This window comes from Camelina sativa, chromosome 9, assembly GCF_030686135.1.
Source record: "Camelina sativa cultivar CO46 ecotype springtype chromosome 9, ASM3068613v1".
NCBI lineage: Eukaryota > Viridiplantae > Streptophyta > Magnoliopsida > Brassicales > Brassicaceae > Camelina > Camelina sativa.
The window spans coordinates 9042245-9060495 of record NC_141888.1 but is presented as its reverse complement, the minus strand read 5'-3'; the positions used below and the strand labels follow the sequence as shown (position 1 = coordinate 9060495).

The 18251-nt window shown below is 29.5% G+C and overlaps 2 protein-coding genes and 2 long non-coding RNA genes across 6 annotated transcripts; 3 read left to right on the top strand and 1 right to left on the bottom strand.

The window, feature by feature from the left end:
- The first annotated feature begins 7415 nt into the window (after positions 1 to 7415).
- LOC104710776 (eukaryotic translation initiation factor 3 subunit I) lies at positions 7416 to 9385 on the top strand. Its single transcript, XM_010427430.3, has 8 exons — positions 7416 to 7732; positions 7887 to 8102; positions 8209 to 8342; positions 8431 to 8550; positions 8641 to 8730; positions 8831 to 8917; positions 9016 to 9095; positions 9197 to 9385. The coding sequence occupies exons 1-8, from the start codon at positions 7432 to 7434 to the stop codon at positions 9270 to 9272; spliced, it is 1104 nt and encodes a 367-aa protein (XP_010425732.2). The 5' UTR covers positions 7416 to 7431; the 3' UTR covers positions 9273 to 9385.
- A 282-nt stretch (positions 9386 to 9667) lies between these two features.
- Positions 9668 to 10717, bottom strand: LOC104710777 (uncharacterized). Of its 2 annotated transcripts, XR_755072.3 has the most exons (3): positions 10521 to 10712; positions 10098 to 10169; positions 9668 to 10008 (listed from the first exon to the last, which is right to left on the bottom strand). It is a non-coding gene; the product is annotated as an uncharacterized LOC104710777 (long non-coding RNA). The 2 variants fall into 2 exon arrangements; XR_015566518.1 differs by lacking the exon at positions 10098 to 10169 and having other exon boundaries at positions 10521 to 10717.
- A 129-nt stretch (positions 10718 to 10846) lies between these two features.
- LOC104710778 (putative cysteine-rich repeat secretory protein 14) lies at positions 10847 to 11949 on the top strand. Its single transcript, XM_019230418.2, has 2 exons — positions 10847 to 11294; positions 11409 to 11949. The coding sequence occupies exons 1-2, from the start codon at positions 10863 to 10865 to the stop codon at positions 11913 to 11915; spliced, it is 939 nt and encodes a 312-aa protein (XP_019085963.2). The 5' UTR covers positions 10847 to 10862; the 3' UTR covers positions 11916 to 11949.
- A 4385-nt stretch (positions 11950 to 16334) lies between these two features.
- Positions 16335 to 17110, top strand: LOC104710775 (uncharacterized). 2 transcript variants are annotated; one of them, XR_015565170.1, is made up of 3 exons: positions 16335 to 16680; positions 16796 to 16831; positions 16873 to 17110. It is a non-coding gene; the product is annotated as an uncharacterized LOC104710775 (long non-coding RNA). The 2 variants fall into 2 exon arrangements; XR_015565171.1 differs by having other exon boundaries at positions 16372 to 16680; positions 16896 to 17110.
- The last annotated feature ends 1141 nt before the right edge of the window (positions 17111 to 18251 follow it).

Sequence of the window (18251 nt, the reverse complement as noted above, 5' to 3'; positions counted from 1 at the left end):
TGGTCCACTTGGCAATGCAATTTTAACCAAAAAAAAAATTATATTAAAACACAAATTTAAAACAATTAATTTTCACATTTAACTCACATAATATAAAACTGAAATCTTTATAGCTTCTCCCTATAAATTATGCATTAACTTTATTTCTCCACTAATTTGTATTAATCAATTGTATTAAAACAAAACAATAACTCATTTTTCTAAATATAATTTTTCATCATTTCTCTTTCTATAAATACTCATTATCTTATTCTCTTAGTTTATCAATCTTTCATTCTCTCATCTTCTTCCACTACTCTCAAATCTCTTTTTTATTTTGTTTTGTGTTGTTTTGTATTTTTTTTTGTTATTGTTGTTGTATGGGTTATAAAAAATCAAATCAAATATCATTGTAAAAGCTTAGTTTTAGAGTTTGTATGATATGTATATCTTATATATTTATTTTAATCTTTTAAAATGTTTATCTCCATTTTCTATTTTATATTAACATCTTATAAGTCATTATTTTCATACTTCCTTACAATATTCACCACACAATAAGATCATAAAGTTGAAATGATCCATATGTAATTATCTATTATGTCTCTGGTTATCTCATATATTCATGTATCATTTTAAATAATTTATAAAGATCAATATAATATTTAAAGATCAATATAATTATCCATTTATCCATTTTATAAAGACTATTTTGTTTTGTGATCCAATTGTTAAATCTGCAGAGATCAATATAATATATATATTTTTTATGATTTGAGGTTTTTGAAAACAAAAAGAACATAATTAAACAATTGGTTTTTTGTGTCTTTAATCAAAATAAAAAATTATCCAAAAAACAAAACATATTCAACTGGAACTTAAATATAAAAATAAAATATAATTTTAAAAATATCATTTCACTAAATTCTCTAAAGATGAAACCATTAGTATGAAATCTAGCACTATAAATTAAATTGATGAGTGAAAACCAAAAAAAATATAAGTTATCCTTGGGATTTTAAAAATTATTGAGATTGAAGAATTCATATAATTTTATACGAAAACTAATTTAGTTTGTCACTTAAAAAGTAATATTTTTTATTTTGAAATATTATGTGTAAGTGTTGAGTTTATATCAACAAACAACCAAATCATGTGAATTTTGATTTAGCCACTTGGTATTCCATTTATTTTAGGTTATAAAAAATTAAAATATTTATTTATAATTAAAGACATGTAACTCCATTTAACTCAAATGTAACTCCTATCCAATAATTGTACATTAATTCATTCCTCCTACTAACTTATTATCTTTCAATCATAAATATAAAAGTAGAGTTTCAGTCTCTCCTTATTGGTCCACTTGGCAATGCAATTTTAACAAAAAAAAAATTATATTAAAACACAAATTTAAAACAATTAATTTTCACATTTAACTCACATAATATAAAACTGAAATCTTTATAGCTTCTCCCTATAAATTATGCATTAACTTTATTTCTCCACTAAGTTGTATTAATCAATTGTATTAAAACAAAACAATAAATTAGAATTATAACTCTCATTTTTCTAAATGTAATTTTTCATCATTTCTCTTCCTATAAATACTCATTATCTTATTCTCTTAGTCTATCACTCTTTCATTCTTTCATCTTCTTCCACTACTCTCAAATCTCTTTTTTTGTTTTGTTTTGTATTTTTTTTTGTTATTGTTGTTGTATGGGTTATAAAAAATCAAATCAAATATCATTGTAAAAGCTTAGTTTTAGAGTTTGTATGATATGTATATCTTATATATTTATTTTAATCTTTTAAAATGTTTATCTCCATTTTCTATTTTATATTAACATCTTATAAGTCATTATTTTCATACTTCCTTACAATATTCACCACACAATAAGATCATAAAGTTGAAATGATCCATATGTAATTATCTATTATGTCTCTGGTTATCTCACATATTCATTTATCATTTTAAATAATTTATAAAGATCAATATAATATTTAAAGATCAATATAATTATCCATTTATCCATTTATAAAGACTATTTTGTTTTGTGATTCAATTGTTAAATCTGCAGAGATCAATATAATATATTTTTTTTTTATGATTTGAGGTTTTTGAAAACAATAAGAACATAATTAAACAATTGGTTTTTTGTGTCTTTAATCAAAAAAAAATTATCCAAAAAACAAAACATATTCAACTGGAACTTAAATATAAAAATAAAATATAATTTTAAAAATATCATTTCACTAAATTCTCTAAAGATGAAACCATTAGTATGAAATCTAGCACTATAAATTAAATTGATGAGTGAAAACCAAAAAAAAATATAAGTTATCCTTGGGATTTTAAAAATTATTGAGATTGAAGAATTCATATAATTTTATAAGAAAACTAATTTGTCACTTAAAAAGTAATATTTTTTATCTTGAAATATTATGTGTAAGTGTTGAGTTTATATCAACAAACAACCAAATTATGTGAATTTTGATTCAGCCACTTGGTATTCCTTTTATTTTAGGTTATAAAAAATTAAAATATTTATTTATAATTAAAGACATGTAACTCCATTTAACTCAAATGTAACTCTTATCCAATAATTGTACATTAATTCATTCCTCCTACTAACTTATTATCTTTCAAGAGAAATTATTTTTGGTTAAATTTTAATATTTTTTATTTATTTTGGTTGGCTAAACTTATATTCATATTTTGGTTGGCTAAATTAATATATTTCTCATGTAAAATTATTGTTTATAATATATTTCTCATTTCAAAGTTTAAAGCAATATATCATATATATAAAAGTAAGATTTTGGTCTCTCCTTATTGGTTGATTTTCATTTAATGTTTTCTAATTTTTTAAAAAAATTTTATTTGCTTTCTAATTGCTTTAAACAATATTTAAGATCCAATAAACACAATATATTTAACTCACACATTAAAATAAAATTATAACTGAAAATAAAATAAATTATGCATTAATCATATTCTACCACTCAATTCTATTCAAACACAATAAATTACTATTGTAACTCCATAGTTCTAAATGTAACTTCCATCATTTCTTATCATATAAATAAGCATTCTCTCAATCTATCATTCTCTCATATTGACATTCTTTTACTATCTCATTTTCACATTCTCTCATTCTCTTCTATAATACCTCAAATCATTTTTCGTTTTTTTTTTTTTGTTATTTTTGATTTCTTATTTTTGTTGTATGGGTTGTAAAAAAAATGAAATATCATTGTAAATTGTTAATGGTAAATTTTAATTTTAGAGACTACATGATATATATTTTACATTGTTTTTATTTTAAAAGATTTATTTCCTTTATCTAATTTGGATTATTATCTTATAAGTAATCATTCTCTCTTCCTCTCCACCAATATCAAATATTGTTATATCTCGTATGTGTTGTAAGAGTTTGATTCTATATTTTAATTTAGAAAGTATTGTATATATATAGATATTACATTGTTCTATTTTTTAAAGATTCATCTCCATTATCTAATTTGGATTACCATCTTATAGTAAACATTCTCTCCTCCTCTCCTACCAATATCAAATGTTGTTAGGCCATCCTTAATGGGATAACTTTCCCCCTGTTCTAAGCCCAATAAATAATAAAAATAAGTAACAGTGGGCTTAGATCAATATTTTTGATCTTGGTTCAGAACTGATCCAAAGGGTGTTCTAATATTTTTCCTCTCCTCTGATTGGTCGAAAAAAGTAGCATTCACCTTCTTCTTCGATATCGCGACTTCGTTTCCTTCATCCTCGCCGTATAAACACGAAAATCTTCCGATTAAAACACCCAAATCGATTCCACGCAAAGCCACGGGTCGAGGAGTATCGGCTCGAGACCGGACGATTGGTTGGATTCCCGCCGTGGTTTTCCCGCAGTAGGATTCCCACTTCAGATCCGAGCTGGTCAGGGCTCTTCGTCGCTTGTTGAATCGGGTCGAGTACTTCCCCTCAGGGTATTATTCTTAAGATTTCAGTTTCAATTATTCTTAAAACTGGAAAGATACTTAATTTGGTATTCGTGTGGGCTGATGATGGGGAGAAGTTGAAGGTTGATGTTCCTGTTGTTTTCAATGGATTGGATCATTGTCTTGGTCTTAAGAAAGGTAACAGGTAACAATTGTCATCTTGTTGTGCTTACTGAGATATCATGTGAGAACTGATAGGAGTGTTGTGAATTGGTCTTGATGCTGGTGTGAAGATTGCCTCTGAACTGTAAATTGGGTTCCTCTTTTTTCGAATGATGTAAAATTTTGCATTGTCTTTGTTTTTGCTTGCTAGTGTTCATGAGTAAGTTGGTGATTCGAAGAAGTTCAATATTGCTGTTTGAAATGGTGTCTGATTTTGTTTAGATTTCGTGAGTAAAGGAATTGACTTTTTGTGAATGGTTAGCTTAGTTCTTGTTCTATTTATTTCACAATGAAGGGTCCTTTTTCAAGTAACTTGTTCCACAGAAATGTGAGATCACTCGCAGCAGACCTTTATCTTATGTTCCATTCGTATGTTTCTAAAACCATTGGACTATGTCTAAACGCAGGAATTTTAAAGAGCAAGTGTGCTTGTGATTCAAACCCCGTGTGCCATAGTGTAGAGAGCCCATCCCACTCATTTAGAAGCTACTCTGTTTCTAGCTCAGACAACGAAGGTAGATGCTCTGTGATTGTCAGCTGCCTCACAAGGAAGGTAACCCTCAAAGGTAAACACTCTCCCTGCATCATCCTCAAAGGTAAACACTTTCCCTGCATCATCCTCAAAGGTAACCCCACAACCCAATTTCCAAGCAGGTGAAGGAGCCTCACCACACTCGCAGCAGACCTGACTCTTCTTTTAGGATTAGTTGTATTAGTTTGTTCATCAACTAAGCTTTTTTGTTTTTGTATTAAATCTTAAACATGTTCTTAAACAGTATATTTTTATTCTAAGAACACCAAAATTAGTTCTCCCATTTTTTATACCTATGATCTTAACAACTGATTTTACATTATTTTCACTATATATTTAATCTAAGAACACAAAAAAAAGTTCTCCCATTAAGGATGCCCTTATATCTCATATGTGTTGTAACTTGTAAGAGTTTGATTCTATATTTTAAAGTAGAAAGTATTATATATATTTAACATTGTTTTCAATTTTTATTTTATTTATATAAAAAAATATTTCTTTTATATTTCTTGCCTTTCTAATCTATTCATATTTATTTTTTAAATTTGCATAGTTAAATTTAAATTCACATATGTTGGTTTTAACAAAACAATCAACTTTATTTGAGAATTAGATGTTACTATTCATTTTTAAACGATCAATGTGTAACATATAAGCATTTTGTCTTGCAATCACAAGTTCCATTTCCATTACTTAACTCCATGGTTAAACTATAATATATGTTGTCCTATTTGTAGGAATAACAACATACTTATTTAATTTATTTAAAAGAGCAGATGATTAAACGAAATAAACATTTCTCCAAATTTTATAATTCAATCAGTGAGTATACTTATTACTTTGAAAAACTTTTACATTGAAGTTCATAAAATCATATAAGAAAACTAAAATACTATATCACTTCAAATTTGGAAGGAAACACTTGGTATTCCTTTTAAAAAAAGTCAAGACACATATAAAAATTTATTAATATTTAACTCACTTTAAAGACATTAAAGGTCATTTAACTCAAAAATAACTTCTATCCAATAATTTCATACATTACTCCCACAAATAAAAATATATATATATATATATATATATATGTTCAAGATTGTATTTAAATATTACATAATTTTTTAGTTAGCTAAATTTATAGTCACATATATACAATATATATACATAAGAATTTATATTACTTATTAACACCATAATTCGACCCATTATTTGCTTAACTCAATATTGGTTTCAAAGCCAACTAAAGAAAAACAGAAACGATCTTATTGATATTAGACCAAAACATGGGCATACAAACATAATCACTTACACGGAAGATATTTTAAAAAAATAACTTATTATTGCAACATCAACGTATGAAGGGTGTACATAAGCAGTTAATTAGAAAATCTATAATACAATAAATGTATTGGAAACAATATCAGTCAATGATAAGATTGGATCCTCAAAAGCAAGAAACAACATCTTCATAATTCATAAAAAGTAAACGCCACAATTATACACATCTGAACGAAATGATATAAACATATAGTGTATTAATAAAAGTGACGGCAAAGCCCGTATATGCCTAATTAAAACAAAATAATACAAAAGAGAAAACAAAAAAGATAAAAAAAAATAAGAAAGTGCCAACTACACCACAACCCACGCGTTGCGTGGGGAAGCACCTAGTGATTCTAAATCCCAAAGTGATGCAACAAGATATTTGAAATTATCCAAATAATTATTATTATCTTTGTTAAATTTTTTTTTAATATAACTACTTGTTTAGGCAATTCTTAAATATTATGAGTTTTAAAGTTTATACTTTATAGACCTCCTATTTTTGCATCAATTATTAATAAATTGATTTAATAGTTTAATAGTTTAATTATTAATAAGTTAAGTTTTAATAGTTTTGTAGACACCTCCTATTTTATTCAATTATTAATAAATTGATTAATCAAAAAAATTTAAAGAGGTTCGTATAAATCACTATGAAGAATATTCACAAACCCAAGAGATTTTGTAAAAGCCCTGAAAGTAAGACTCTCAGCCTCTCGTTTTCTAGTATTATTAAAAATCAACAGATCTCTAGTTTATTCCTATGTTACTTCACAAAGAGTGTATGCATGTTGTCAAACTAGCTAGAATTAGATAAACTTAACTGCTTGAGAATGATTGATACCTAGCTAGCTTTATTGGTGCAAAAACGGTTATATTTTAGATTCCAATGTTAGAAACTGGGCACGAGAGCTATGGCATGCCATCACCAAAACTTCGATCTCTGTCCATAACCTCATTAATCAGACACAAACAATGTTAGAAATTGGGCACGAGCTACGTCATCACCATGATGACCACCTTGTCCTACAAATAGCTTCTGAGAGGAGAATGAACGTACACTGGCAACCAAAACATTCCTCACAATGAACGTGGATTCAGTGCCAAATTAGAGACCAATTGATAGCAGTTTAAAATGGCCAGTTAATCTGTAAAAATCGAAATTCTTAAATACACGAATATATCTGACCGAAAATAATTATAAAATCAATACTACGAACATATGATAGTGTGTATTCGATTATTATTTTAGTGAAGATCTTGTATAATAAAATAACTATAAAGTTACTAAAGACAAACCAGAATTACACAACATCAGAATTGTTTGTCAAAAAAACATGTTATTATGAATTTGTAATAAAAGTTGGAAATGTTGAGGATTTGGGCTTCGGCCCATGATCACTTGTAAGGCCTCGTTTTGGCTTTTCATTTTAATGGGGAAATTGGTCGGAAAAAAAAAAGGTTTGATGCCCTTAAGGGTTTGCTCTTTCTCTTTCTCTCGTCCGTCTTCGCCGTCTTCGACTGTAATATCTATTGATTCTGATACGAAGATGAGGCCGATCTTGATGAAGGGACATGAACGTCCATTGACGTTCCTCAGGTACAACAGAGATGGAGATCTTCTTTTCTCCTGCGCCAAGGATCACACTCCTACCCTCTGGTATGCCGATAATGGCGAACGCCTCGGAACCTACCGTGGCCACAATGGTGCTGTTTGGTGCTGTGATGTCTCCAGTAAGTGTCTCTCATCTTTCTCCTGATAATTGATTCATATAGTATTCGAGGTGGATGAGTAGATTCAATGTTTCCCTTAGTTACAATCCTTATTAGTTTAGGGTTAGGGTTTGAATGAATGGTTACTGATGATTTGGTTTGGTGATTTACTTAGGAGACTCGTCAAGATTGATCACTGGTAGTGCTGATCAGACTGCTAAGCTGTGGGATGTGCAATCTGGACAAGAATTGTTCACATTCAAGTTTGGTTCTCCGACCAGGTCTGTGGATTTCGCTGTTGGAGATCATCTTGCTGTCATTACCACTGACCCCTTCATGGAACGTACCTCTGCTATTCATGTGAAACGCATTGCTGAAGATCCCCAAGACCGTATGTTGCTCAATTCTACTTTTTTTTTTTTTTTTTTTTAAGCTTATGTCTTTGTATGAGTAAAAAGTAATTTGTTTGATGATGATGCAATGCTCTGTGTATGTAGAGGTTGCTGACTCTGTGCTTGTTCTTCAAAGTCCTGAGGGAAGGAAGAGGATCAACAGAGCTGTTTGGGGTCCTCTCAACCAAACTATTGTTAGTGGTGGTGAAGATGCCGTTATTAGGATCTGGGATTCTGAGGTTAATTCATAAGTGGTTTCTTGTGTATCAATCTCACTTTTTTCAAAGTTGTTATTAGCTTTTGAACCTTATGTGTCATTGTTGCTAGACTGGGAAATTGCTCAAGGAATCAGATGGGGAAGTGGGTCACAAGAAGCCCATTACATCACTCTGTAAAGCAGCTGATGATTCTCACTTCATTACTGGTTCACTTGACAAAACTGCCAAGGCATGTGTTCCTTTCTCTCTTTCAAAAATTGTGCTCTTTACATATACAGAGAAATCTTCCTGACAGAGTGTTCTTTCTTGATGCTTTCAGCTGTGGGACATGAGAACACTGACTCTTATTAAGACTTACTCAACAGTGGTGCCTGTTAACGCTGTCACCATGTCTCCACTTCTCAACCATGTATGAACTAATTATGCTTCTTGAAATTCATTCAAATTCGGTTTCTCAATATCAACAAGTCTTGATGTTATCCTTTCTGAACGTTTCTGCTCTCTCTTAGGTCGTGCTTGGAGGTGGTCAAGATGCATCAGCTGTGACTACCACCGATCATCGTGCTGGAAAGTTTGAAGCTAAGTTTTACGACAAGGTTAGTGTTTACAATAAGAGGGTTTTACTTGTAACCTCGAAACGATATTTGTAACTGTGTATCCATTTTTGTGTTTGGCATGGTGTATATATTTATAGATTCTGCAAGAGGAAATTGGTGGTGTCAAAGGTCATTTTGGACCTATAAATGCTTTGGCATTCAATCCTGATGGGAGGAGGTAAAACTAACAAGATTGGTTTTTATTGATACAATCTTCAAATGATGAGTTTGTGTATCTTTGATGGCTTTGTTACTGAGTTTGTGAAATGTATTTTGCAGTTTCTCTAGTGGAGGTGAAGACGGGTACGTGAGGCTGCATCATCTTGACTCCGATTACTTCAACATCAAGATTTAGAATCGTCGAAAAAGTCTTCCATTCCGGGTTTTACTTATCTCGCTTTTTTAGCATTTTAATGTTTTTGTGTGCTACCAACACTTCGATGATAAAGCTTTTGAATTTTGGCCTAATCTTTAGTTTTCATTTCTAGGAGTTTTTTCTAGTTCAACTTTAATCGTATTAATGGCATTTCATAATTGAATCTCTATATATTATACCAAACTGAATAAAACAGAGAATATAAACAAGTAATTAATTTTAGTTCTAGGCAAAATTAAAGTCTTATAGTTGAACACAGATTCATTTCAATTTTTGAATTCTGTCCACGATTGTTTCTTTTCTTTCTCATAGTCCTTTTGTGGGTAATCTAAAAGTTAAAACTTTTAGAGTTCCATCAATTAGAACCATAACGATTATGGAAAGGAAAAAAACTTGCATTGCGAAAAACTCGTGAAAGATCATAGGAGGAATTAATCAATCATTTGGTTTTCAAAGCAGAAGTAAAAACAAAAGAAGAAACGTGAAGCTAAGGGGACAACTGGACAAGCAAGCCACCCATTAGAGGTCTTCTGAGTCTTCTTCCTAGAGTTAGTTAGTTTTTAAAACAGACAGCACTGAATTTCAAGAATAAACCAAGTTGTGGGATTAGAAATTAATCAATCAATTGTGTTTGTTAGTGTGTGGTTCCGCATCTTTGAGAAAACTTGTCCCTTCCAGACTTCCAGTTGATCCCATTCCCCGTGATACATACAACCTGCAATGACTCCAATTTTTAGCTCACCAACTCATGTAATTAATGCTGGCTGCCTGGGTTGATCAAATTCAAAATCATTGCTTAACTACCTCTCTATTACAAGTTGAACAGATTAAGCCGTTTTGAGTTGAGAACAGCGTCTGGAAGAGGTGGTGTATGAGCTAGGGTTTTTATAAAAAAAAAAAAAAAAAACAGAAATTATACATTACGATATATAATGCACAAATTTAAGATTTGGTAAAATTATACACGTATCCAAATTGCGAAATCCAAAAATATATGCGTCCATTTTTTAGATATGCATCGATATTTTATTATTAAAAACAAGAATTATATTCAAATATATGCAATAACATATGTTCTTTCGTAATATAGTACTTTATAATTACTCTTCCTAACGATATATACTACTATCCACTCCCAGTACTTGTCATGTTTGATATGTTAGTTGTAAAATGAAACTTGAATCTGATCATGTTTGACCGATAAAAAAGAAAGAAAGAATTTAACACCTCCTGCATTCTAGGTCGTCGTCACCTTAGAATCGTGTGATTGTAAAGATTTGAGCTCATCAGTCACACCTTTGAACTTTTACTTTTTCTTCCGCCCACTTGTGGCCCAGAAACACCAACTTCTCTTTCCTGTTAACAACAAACTCTCTCTCTCTCTATATATATATATACATTTATTTCTATTAGAAACTTAATTTATCTGTAAAATTGTAAACTAAATAACTTATATCCATTCAAAAGCGCCACCACCTCAACGCTAAACCATCACCAGTTAGAAAAAATAGAAAATTCCGAAACAATGTACGCTTCATTCCAAAACAATGTACTCTTCATTCCAAAACAATGTACGCTTCATTCCAAAACAATGTACGCTTCATTCCAAAACAATGTACTCTTCATTCCAAAACAATGTACGCTTCATTCCAAAACAATGTACTCTTCATTTTAGTACCAACCTTGGTCGTGGTGGCCAGTCAGCTGCTCCTTATCCATAGAGTTTCGTCCTTGAAAATGACCAATGCGTACCTGGACCACAAATGCTCAGCCAATCAAGGGAAATACAAGCCAGGAAGTAACTACGAGAAAATCTTTGATTCAGGCATTCAAGAATTATCCAATAATACAAAAGCTTCTCGTGGCGGTTACGTCTATATGGACTATACCGATCTTGATGAAATTCGTTTTGAACCTGAAAGGGTCTACTTCACCTTTCAGTGCCGTGGAGACATTTACGGGCCTCAGTGCCGCTCCTGCTTTGCCACTGCCCGGTCTGAGGTAACTACGCGCGCACACACATGCACGTTAAGAAAAACTATCTTATATATACTAACTATTCTGCGCAATGTTGATACTGATTGTGGTGTTGATATGCAAAATGCAATATAACAGCTTATCAAGAGATGTCCGAGAGATAAGGGGGCAATAATATGGTACGAGCATTGTCTTCTCCAGTTTTCTTCGATCAGTACCGCAGGGCGGATCAATTACGATGATAATGTATGTTATAATACCGCAAGGGCAAGGCCGAACGCAAAAAGTCATACCGGTGATTCTGTTTTGGAGTTTTTGACTCTCCTCGATAACCTGACAAGTATAGCCGTCACTAAAAGAAGTAAATTCTTTAAAAATGTGGACCAGCCGGCACTATTTGCGGCAGGAGAGAAGACGTTCGGGAACAAGAAAATGTATGTAATGGTTCAGTGTACGCGTGATTTAAATGCTAAGGCTTGTGAGGAGTGTGTGGTATATAATATTAAGCATTTTAAAGATTGCTATGAAAAAAAACCAGTAGGTTTGAAAAGCGGTGCAAGAGTTTTGGGTAGGAGCTGTAACTTTCGGTTTGAGCGTTACCCTTTTGTTAACCCCAAGACCAGTTCTATTTATTTGAAGTTCTAAAGCAATTTGATTGCTATAGACTTCTTTTGTGTCATCTCTAAATTTTATTTAACTTGAATTTATTATATTATTTTAAAAAATTCAAATGATGTAGCTTTATTAATTAAAACTAGAATTTGTACCCGCGCACGCGCGAGATTTTAATTTAAAATATTTCTTATCAATAGAAATTGTTGAGCTCAAATATAATCATTCCAACTTTTGAGTATAAATCTATATAAATACTATACTTACTTTACTCAGTGATATACAACATATATATCTTTGAAGATAATATTTCTTTGTTATATCTATTTGCGATTTTACGTGGGATTTTAGTCTAAAATTTTATCAATAAAAATTATATGAATATAATTTGAAGATTAATAGATAAATCTATATAAATGTCGTACTTATTTTACTAATCTATATATAACATATATTGTCTAGTGTCGTAATAATATTGTCGACAATCTTCTGACCTTTTATCTTTAAAAGAGTTCATTCCATATTCATATCCCATGAAAATATAATTTTAAAAGTTTAAACGTCAATATCGATCGTTGACTTAATTATAGAGACCATTTAAACATATCGATATCCTACATTAAATGCGAATATACAAAGTTTCATGAACAGTTTTACTGCTATGTCGCTACAATGAGGTTGTCCAAATGAATAATAGAATTTCTGACTAAGTCAAGAATGCTTAAATGATGAAACGTTTAAACCCCACAATGAATATCTAATCACTAATCCAAGTTACATATTTTTCTAAAATCTCATATGTTATTTGCAGATGTTAATTTTGCGATGCAACCCCACCTTCGTCTTCTAAAAAAAAACATAGTGTACTTTAAATATGTTGTTTTTGCCAATGTTTTAGGTTAAAAGCATTTGATAATATATATATATATATATATATATATATATATATATATGTTAGATTTATAATATTGTAGCTCTAGTTGATAATATACCTTATGAGATATGCTACACAAATCACATGCCACTTTTTTGTAACGGCTTACATATGATTTTTTCTATATTTCCTGACCATTGATTTTGTTTTTTTTATATAGATTATTTTTCAAAATTCTTTCATAGTTTTCCCAAAAAAAGTGTGCCCTTTACACTGTTTTTGTTTTAGATCAAAACTTTTAAGTTAAGTTAAGTTAAGTAATTAATCTTTTCTTTCTTATAAGTAAAATTTAATAATAAATCTTTACGGTATATCTTTCTTAAAAACTAATGTTTCACTTTAAATTTATTTTCATGTTTTGATTTTATAAATATAATTACATAACTTGTTTTTTACTCCAGCATGCATTAAAATCTTACTTACATTCTAAAACTCATTAACCCATTCTAAATTATAGAATATAATCATTTTTTGGTTATAATTTTAATAATAACATTATTACTAAAACAAATTTATAGTATTATTTTTACTATTTTAAAATTTTCATTTATTTTACTTAATTCATTTTTAGATAGTTCTTATTTTTATTATTTACTAAAAATTATATTATTGTTTAAACTATTTTAAAATTTAATTAATTTTCGTTAATTCGTTTTTATTATTATTAATTATAAGTAATTTTCGTTGTCAAAAATAATAATTATAACTAATAAATATGCAATGAATGAATATTAAAAATAGTATTTTTTATGCAAAATAAAAAAGAAATTTGATTAGGTGGATGCTGATGTGAGGAAGGAAAATTGAGTAAAGTTAACTTTATATATATATATATATATATATTTAAAGAATCTTTTAGACATTTATAGGGTAGTTGCAGCTGGATCCATAATATGCAAGTAATGCTTGTTCCTCTTTGTACGTAGACTTTTCGTCTATATATATGAATTTGGCGAATAGCACAAGATGTTAATGCATAGTTAATAATACTCTCTTCCTAGTTAATATATTTTTTAGACACATATTAAGAAAATACTGAAAAGTTGATTGTACATGCATCATCCATTTAAAGTTTTCTATAACTTTAAACCAGATAGTATTTAGTCTTTGAATTTGCTTTTGGGAATTAATAACTAATAAAAAGGGCATAGATAAATTGAAAATACATCCTTTTGAAACAATTTTTTATATATAGAAAATGGATTAATAAGGAACATAGAGAGTAGTAGAATGTGCTTGGATTTATATTCTTATAAATCCATGATTAACTAGCAACGCCTAAAGTTTTGAATGGATGTGGATGTAGCTTCTGGTCAATCCTTTTTTGATCTTTAGATTCTTATATTATTTTTTTTTCTAAAGGTTGTTATTCTTAAAACCCAGAATAACATTTTTTTAGTTTCATAAAGTAAAGATTATTAATTAGTAACTGATTTTTCCAGAATTTTTGAAGAATAAAATTGACAATATTAGATGATCAAATAAGCTTTTTGAATTGAACAACCAAAAATGTTTTTGAAATTGGTAATAAGCTCTTATGTAGAAAAAACGGAAACCAAATTAATGCATAATTCAAACCTCACTTCAAAGAGCTTCGGCCAATGTTTTATACTAGATTTTACCCAGCAGTACACCGCGGAGCTATATTTTATTTTAGAAAAGAAAAATATAATTTGATTAGTAGATTAAATATATATGAGTATATGACTAATGTTTTGCATATTTTAAATCTTTATCGCTTATATTTATACATTAATTAAAATGTAACCCATGTTCTAGCATTTGATTAATAATATTTAAAATTTATGCTAATATTGCTATAACCCGTTTTGAAATAAATCCTGTTTATGAGATTTTTAACATTTATAAATCTAAAGATTCATAATATTTTAATTTTTATTAAATTTAACATAGAAATAATCATTTTTTTAAATGGTGTTAAAATATAAAAAGGTATATTTATTTTATTTAATAATTTAGGTAGAACTAATTAGTTTCTATAAATACATTTCGAATTTATTTATAACAATTAAACCAAAATTTATGGCATATGCTCTTCTAACAATTAGTTTTTATTAAAAAAAATGAATTTAATTAAATATTTAATGTCAGTGGCATTTCCTGTAAATAGTACTGAACTTTAGGATTTATTTTATAATTGTCTCCAAAAATGTATATATAGATTAGCTTAGTTGGTTTGAGAACATAACTGGTTCGACTCTATGTAGATATTTTTCTCATGTTCCCAAATTATCAAGTTAGAATTTCTGCAGTTTCTTTCTAAAAATTTTCGTTCTAAAGGCATAAATGTTTTGGGGTCCTATTTTTTTCAATTAGTGGATTTTACGTTGAGGGTTAGCTAGAGCGATTTTTTCTTTAAAGAATCAACGTAAATTAATTGAAAAACTGGAGGGATCATTAACATTTGGTGCTTTGGAACACAGAGAATGATATTCGTTGGAGGTTGGAACACTAAATTTTTTGGGTTAATTAGATGGCAAAGTGAAGATGATAATAGTTGATATCCAAATGGATAGATACTACTCAACATGTATATATTTATACAGATAAAAGGAATGTGATGATTGCTAAGATAACCTTTTTATTTAATTAATTGTGGAAGCTTGAGGATGAGAGTTGTTAAGAAGTTAAAGTGAACTGTGAAAATGGCCAAAATCTGTAGCTTTTTTATACCCAACCTATGATACCATTTGTATACCCACTAGTAAAAACTGCTTATATAGTTACGAAAAATTGCTACAAAATTATTTATAACAAATATTACCTACACGAAGTTATAAAATAGTCACAAATTTTTAGATAGGTTATTTTGTGGCAAATTTGTAAGTTTCTATAGGAAAACAATTACAAAAAGATACAGCATAGATTTGTAGCTAATTTACTACAAACATAGAGACTAAACATTTTGTAGCACTTGACTAATCGTAACAAATTGTAGCTTAATATTTTTTTAAGTAATAAAAATTGTTTATCTATAAACATATTGTAACTTGAATCGTAGCAGAAATATCTACAAAATAATTGTAGCAATTTAGCGACAAGGGAGGCTGAAAATTTTGACCCCAAAATATTTTGTTTCAGTATAGTTTAACTTATTAAAAGTTATTTGTTTGACAAAAATAAAATAAAATACAAGTCTATGTATTTGTTTTAAAAATTAAAGTTATTTGTTTTAAAAAAGTTATTTATTTGAAAATTTTGACCCCAAACTCTTTCACAAAACTTTTTAAACCAATAAAATACAATTTTGATATTAACTTCCAAAATATGTTAAATGTTTTTTTTAAAAATTCTTTTATATACAAGTCTACGTATTTTAAAATTTTTAGCACAAATTATGATAATTACTGGATTATTTTATTTTTTAAAAATAAAGTGAAGTAATAATAATTATATGAGTTTTATTAACTTTAAAAAGAGAAAAATTTTCATTGGCTAATCCACAGAGACCAGGATTGCACTTTAATAAATATTCCACCGTTGATAAGTTTAGATCCAACGTACCAAATCTTTTCCTTCTTTTTTTTTTTTTTTGTAAACCCTACTCCTTCTCTATCTCTTCTTCTTCTTCTCCTCCTCCTTGGTTCGTTTATTCAAAAAACGAAATCTCCTCCCCAGATCTCTTTAACTTGGACACAAAACCCCAAATCAATTAACCCATTGGCCACTATCCCTTTTCCTTCCTCAGATCTCTGAGTTCCATCTACAGCCTTCGGCAGTTCAACACCACCACATCTCCAAGGCTCCGCCGTTGTTCACCACAGCAAATCTTGAAGCTTACGCTGTTCTCCACCACCATAGCTCGAAAGTCTCGCCGTCCTTCACCACCACTACATCTCAAAGGTTTGTTTACCACCGTCGCATCTTATATCTCTGCCGTCGCATCTCATATTATCAGCCAACAAATCTCATATCCTCCATTGTTGTCTGAATTTTATATCTGACTATTTATTTTCAGATCTTGTTGCCGTCAACACTCTTCAATGTTTAAAAGGTAAATCTCTCGTTTTACTTCTCAAATCAACAAAAAAACAGTTGGATTTTCTTTTATTTCTTAGGATCCAAAGAAGGGAAAGCATATAGAGAAGAATCTGTCCAGCGAAAAAAAGAGAACGGCGGAGAGGTGGCGGAGGAGAGCGGCGGAGAGGTGGCCGAGGAGAGCGGCGGAGAGCAAAAAACCTTTCTCTGTTGAAGCATTTTTTATTTTCTATTTCAATTTTATTTTGTATAATTAAAATCATTTTTGCAATTTAATAAACAAATTGTTTTGATATTTTAATTTAATTTATAATCCCCAATTTTTTTTTTTTTTTTATTAAAACTATATGAGAAGGCCACATATTAATTATTGATTACTTCGCGGCTACTAATCCACAGACATTTACCTGACAAATTAGTGGCTATATGAAGCTAATAATTACGCAGCTTTCAGTCACTGTGTGTATCAAACTTACACAGTAAATCGTAGCAAATAGTAGCATTTGCCCACAAATTATGTAGTCTCAAATTTGTAGCACTTTGCGACACTTAGTGACGATGGAGAAGTTTGCTACTACCAAATAGTTACTAATTTTTTTTGTCGCAAATCTGTAACAAATCTTTTTTTGCTACTATTATCATGAGATACCTACGAAATTATTCGTAACTATATGACAAGTTTTTACTAGTGACCAACCAACATATATAAACCTACTCAAAATTTCAATTTCAAACATGAATTTTATGAAATTAGCTGATTTCAGCATCTCACAAAACGTTGTTAATTAACTATTTAACGGTAATGAATCAGATGCAAAGTAGCTATGACGGGGCATTGGGGTGAGCATTGAGCAAACAACGTCGTTTTGCTTATCTTCGATTTTGTTTAGACAACATAGCAAAAGAATCATAATCTTCGACTTCATTTACAAGTGGAAACTCCGCTTTTCTATTTTTCATTTTTTTTCCCCTAATTCAAAATGACGTCTTTTTACTATGTGTGATTTAGGGGGGGGGGGGGTGTATTGAAACAATGATTTTGGAGGATTTGATGGAATTTAGGAAATTTAGAATTTTTGTAGATTTTAGGGAAGTTGATATGATTTATAGGAAATTTTTTTCAAATCCCACCTAAACCCATGAGATTTGGATTTCTGTATTTTTAACTAAACAAATCCTCTCAAATCCTCCAGAATCCTTAAAACTTATTAAAATCCAAATCCACAAACTGTTTTGAATAACAGTGGATTTTAAAGTAGATTTTTAAATCATCAGTTCAATAACAGTGGATTTCATGAGACTTTTTAAAATCCATGATTGAATAACATAGGATTTGTAACTTTTACACAAATCACTTAAAATGTCAAGTTGAATACACTGTTATTGTTGATTTTGCTCGTTTTCCTTAAGTGTATCAATGTTGTGGGCTGATTACG

Excerpts from the sequence above, each read along its gene's own strand:
- LOC104710776 (XM_010427430.3), top strand. The coding sequence starts at position 7,432 with ATGGGGAAATTGGTCGGAAAAAAAAAAGGTTTGATGCCCTTAAGGGTT. Across the intron at positions 8,731-8,830 it reads TGTCTCCACTTCTCAACCAT|GTCGTGCTTGGAGGTGGTCA; the intron begins GTATGAACTAAT and ends GCTCTCTCTTAG. Across the intron at positions 9,096-9,196 it reads TTCAATCCTGATGGGAGGAG|TTTCTCTAGTGGAGGTGAAG; the intron begins GTAAAACTAACA and ends TGTATTTTGCAG.
- LOC104710778 (XM_019230418.2), top strand. The coding sequence starts at position 10,863 with ATGTACGCTTCATTCCAAAACAATGTACGCTTCATTCCAAAACAATGT. Across the intron at positions 11,295-11,408 it reads TTGCCACTGCCCGGTCTGAG|CTTATCAAGAGATGTCCGAG; the intron begins GTAACTACGCGC and ends GCAATATAACAG.